Source organism: Cyprinodon variegatus, unplaced genomic scaffold (genome assembly GCF_000732505.1).
Source record: "Cyprinodon variegatus isolate N-32 unplaced genomic scaffold, C_variegatus-1.0 Scaffold79, whole genome shotgun sequence".
Taxonomy (NCBI): domain Eukaryota; kingdom Metazoa; phylum Chordata; class Actinopteri; order Cyprinodontiformes; family Cyprinodontidae; genus Cyprinodon; species Cyprinodon variegatus.
The window spans coordinates 1,212,832-1,215,585 of record NW_015150532.1 but is presented as its reverse complement, the minus strand read 5'-3'; the positions used below and the strand labels follow the sequence as shown (position 1 = coordinate 1,215,585).

General features: G+C 41.3%; 1 protein-coding gene across 1 annotated transcript in view; it reads right to left on the bottom strand.

Annotated features, from left to right (window-relative positions):
- The window catches only part of scp2 (sterol carrier protein 2), a 40,270-nt gene that overhangs the window by 11,389 nt on the left and 26,127 nt on the right, over positions 1 to 2,754 (bottom strand). The window contains exon 14 of the mRNA XM_015372969.1: positions 1,758 to 1,887. Coding sequence (XP_015228455.1) covers positions 1,758 to 1,887 — 130 coding nt within the window. The remainder of the gene's footprint in view (positions 1 to 1,757; positions 1,888 to 2,754) is intronic.

Genomic DNA, 2,754 nt, shown 5'->3' with positions numbered 1-2,754 from the left:
CTTAGTTGTCCAGAATTATTTTTATAACACTCCATCTCAGTTAAGTTACCTGCACTCGAATTAACGGACCTGGGGAAAAACCATGACGGTGTTTTTTAACACTTTTGTTGTTGATTTTTGTTCCCTTTTCTAGTAAAATAACTTGATGAAGCCTTTTCTAACATCTAGATTATAAAATAAGTAATAAAGCCCGCTATGATTCATCCTAATATCGTTTCGGGTCAAAATCCTCAAAGCTCTAATATCAGTATCCTATCGGAAATTAAAAAGTTGTATGTTGGACATCCCTACTGCAGAGAGTGGTTAAGGTTACACAGATGACTGTAGGGAGCAGCATTCCCTCTACAAATAAAGATGCACGTAGGGGGAGGATGCTCTGCTTTTTGAAAGACTCTCCCTCCCTGCACACAGACTGTTCCAGACTCTCCGCTGAAGCAGACGACCGAGGAGCATCCAGAGCAAGACCAACTGAACTCCATCGGCAGTCTATTCAGCTGCAGCTCTTCTTCTTAAATACCACACTGCTTAAAATGGGACTTGAGTCCAAATCTCATGCCATAAATGTAAAAATGTGAGTTGGTGACAATAAATAAATCCTTGAAGTTGAGAACTGATGGGATGAGTAAAACCGGGCCTAGTGGGGACGGTGAGAAGAGAGTCAGCCCTCCATCTTGTCATGTTATTAAACATTAGGCTCTAATTAATTGTCTCTGAGGTGGGGATTGAGTGCTATCTGTAAAAAAAAAAAAAAAAACAGGGATGCAAGGAGCTATTGAAAGGAGAACATACGTTTTTATGCAGTATTCATTCAGGCTGCATGAGTCAGAGAGAGAGAGTGAGTGACAGAGACTTTGAGCAGATAATAGGAAGGCTGAACAGAAAACATGATGTAGTCTTTTAAAAATTAATGTAATGAACATTATTTACAAAGAGTCGGCTGTTTAGGAAGCCTTAGCTATGCATACCCTGCTAAGCTAAAACAAGAAGCGAGGACCTCTTGAATGTATACTTTACTTTGTACTGCTTTATTGAAATTAATTCTTCTCTTATTAAACCCTGAGATTTCACCTTTTCCTGCACTTATTTTTTTTTAAAGGCTCAGGGCAGAAAAGCTATAAAAACTAAAACAATTAGGGTTTTTTTTCCTTGACATTAACCAACACAGCCTAAAGGGCTGGTTATATTCCCGCAGCAGCGCGTTGCAGTTAGCTCGACGCATACAAGCGTGGTCTGCGCCATGTTTCACGCCACAATGCAAGAGGGACAATCACAAACTAGCTTTGGGTCTAGAAACGGCCAAGGAGGTGAGGAAGTGGGGGTAAGTTTGTGCGACAATGGAGGGTCACGAGGGAGAAAAAGAGCGGGGATCCAGGTGGAAAAAGAGTTCTTGCGCAGGTCATTCTTCTAGCTGGTCCAACTTTTTGACTGGTTGGTCAGTCACACAAACAAAACTAGCTGGTTAGTTACCAAACAGGAAAATTTGCATAATATAGAACGGATGTAGATTTGACCAATCAGAGGCCTCCTTTCTGCGGCCACCTACAATTTGGGAGAGGTGCAGCAGAGTGTCTGTGGAGGGGGCAGGGATGTCTCTGCGTTCACCGCAACACCTACGCAGAAGACCTAATTTCGTAAATTGGCCTTTACTCTGACCTGGCTGAAACTAAAAAGAAAGAACATTTAACTAAGATATATTTTAATCTACATGCGACCAGAAAAGTCCCTTATAGATCTCCGAGGCCCAATAGGATACATACCTGGGTCATTTGTGACAGAACCTTTGCCATTTTTCACGTCCACAACCCAAGTCGCCTGTTTCCCATTAGGGCCGTCCTTTACGTTGAAGGCAAACACGCCGCCGACCTTCTTGACGAGGTTCTCTCCCTCCTGAAAGAAATCCACAGAGTGTTTTAGAGCCATGTGGCACGTCACTCAACCTTCAGCGGGAGCGGACAGACAACAATCAGCTGCTAGTTATCAGACACATCAGACCAACACCCTTTCACAATGAAGAGAACAGCTGTGGAGCTCCATTTGTCAAACAATACCTGACAAGAACAATGCGTCCGCATCGGTTAAGGGAGATTGCAGATTGTGAAACCATCATTCAGAGACATCAGGACCTGTTACACTCCTCTATTTTAATAACAATTAGGCCAGGGATCCAGCCATATTACATTTGTTTAATTATCCTTCATAGCAGCAGCTGCTTCGCTATTATGTAGTGGGAACCAATAAATAGGGACAGATTCTCTATATAATCAGTTCAACTTAGCTCTGTGCGGAAAAAACTAAATATGCTTTACTTTTGGAGTAACTTCAAATTTTCGAGGACTTTTCAAGTTAATATTAGAATTCAACAACTTTTTCAACAGTTCTAGTGAAAGTTTAGGTTTTTATTTCTTAAAAATAAAGTCATGCCTTTTCATAGTATTTATACACCAGTTGTAAAACACCTGCAGTCACAGCTGCATGTCTCTACCAGTTTGGTGCATCTAGTAGGTGAAAAATGACCCCCATCCTTGTTTGAAAAAATATCTCATAGATTTGCCCCATTTTTTTTTTTTTATTAGGCTTAGGTCTGGACTTTAACTGGGCCTTAAAAACACAGTCTGATGTCTAAACTCTTCTATTGTTGCTCTTTGAGCTGCGACTTCAGCCACAACTCTTCTTAGTTTGTTTCGTAGTCTGCTTTCATGCATAGTTTTCCTGAGGCCGGGTCAAAGAGGCATGGACGAATGGTTGTACAAAAGT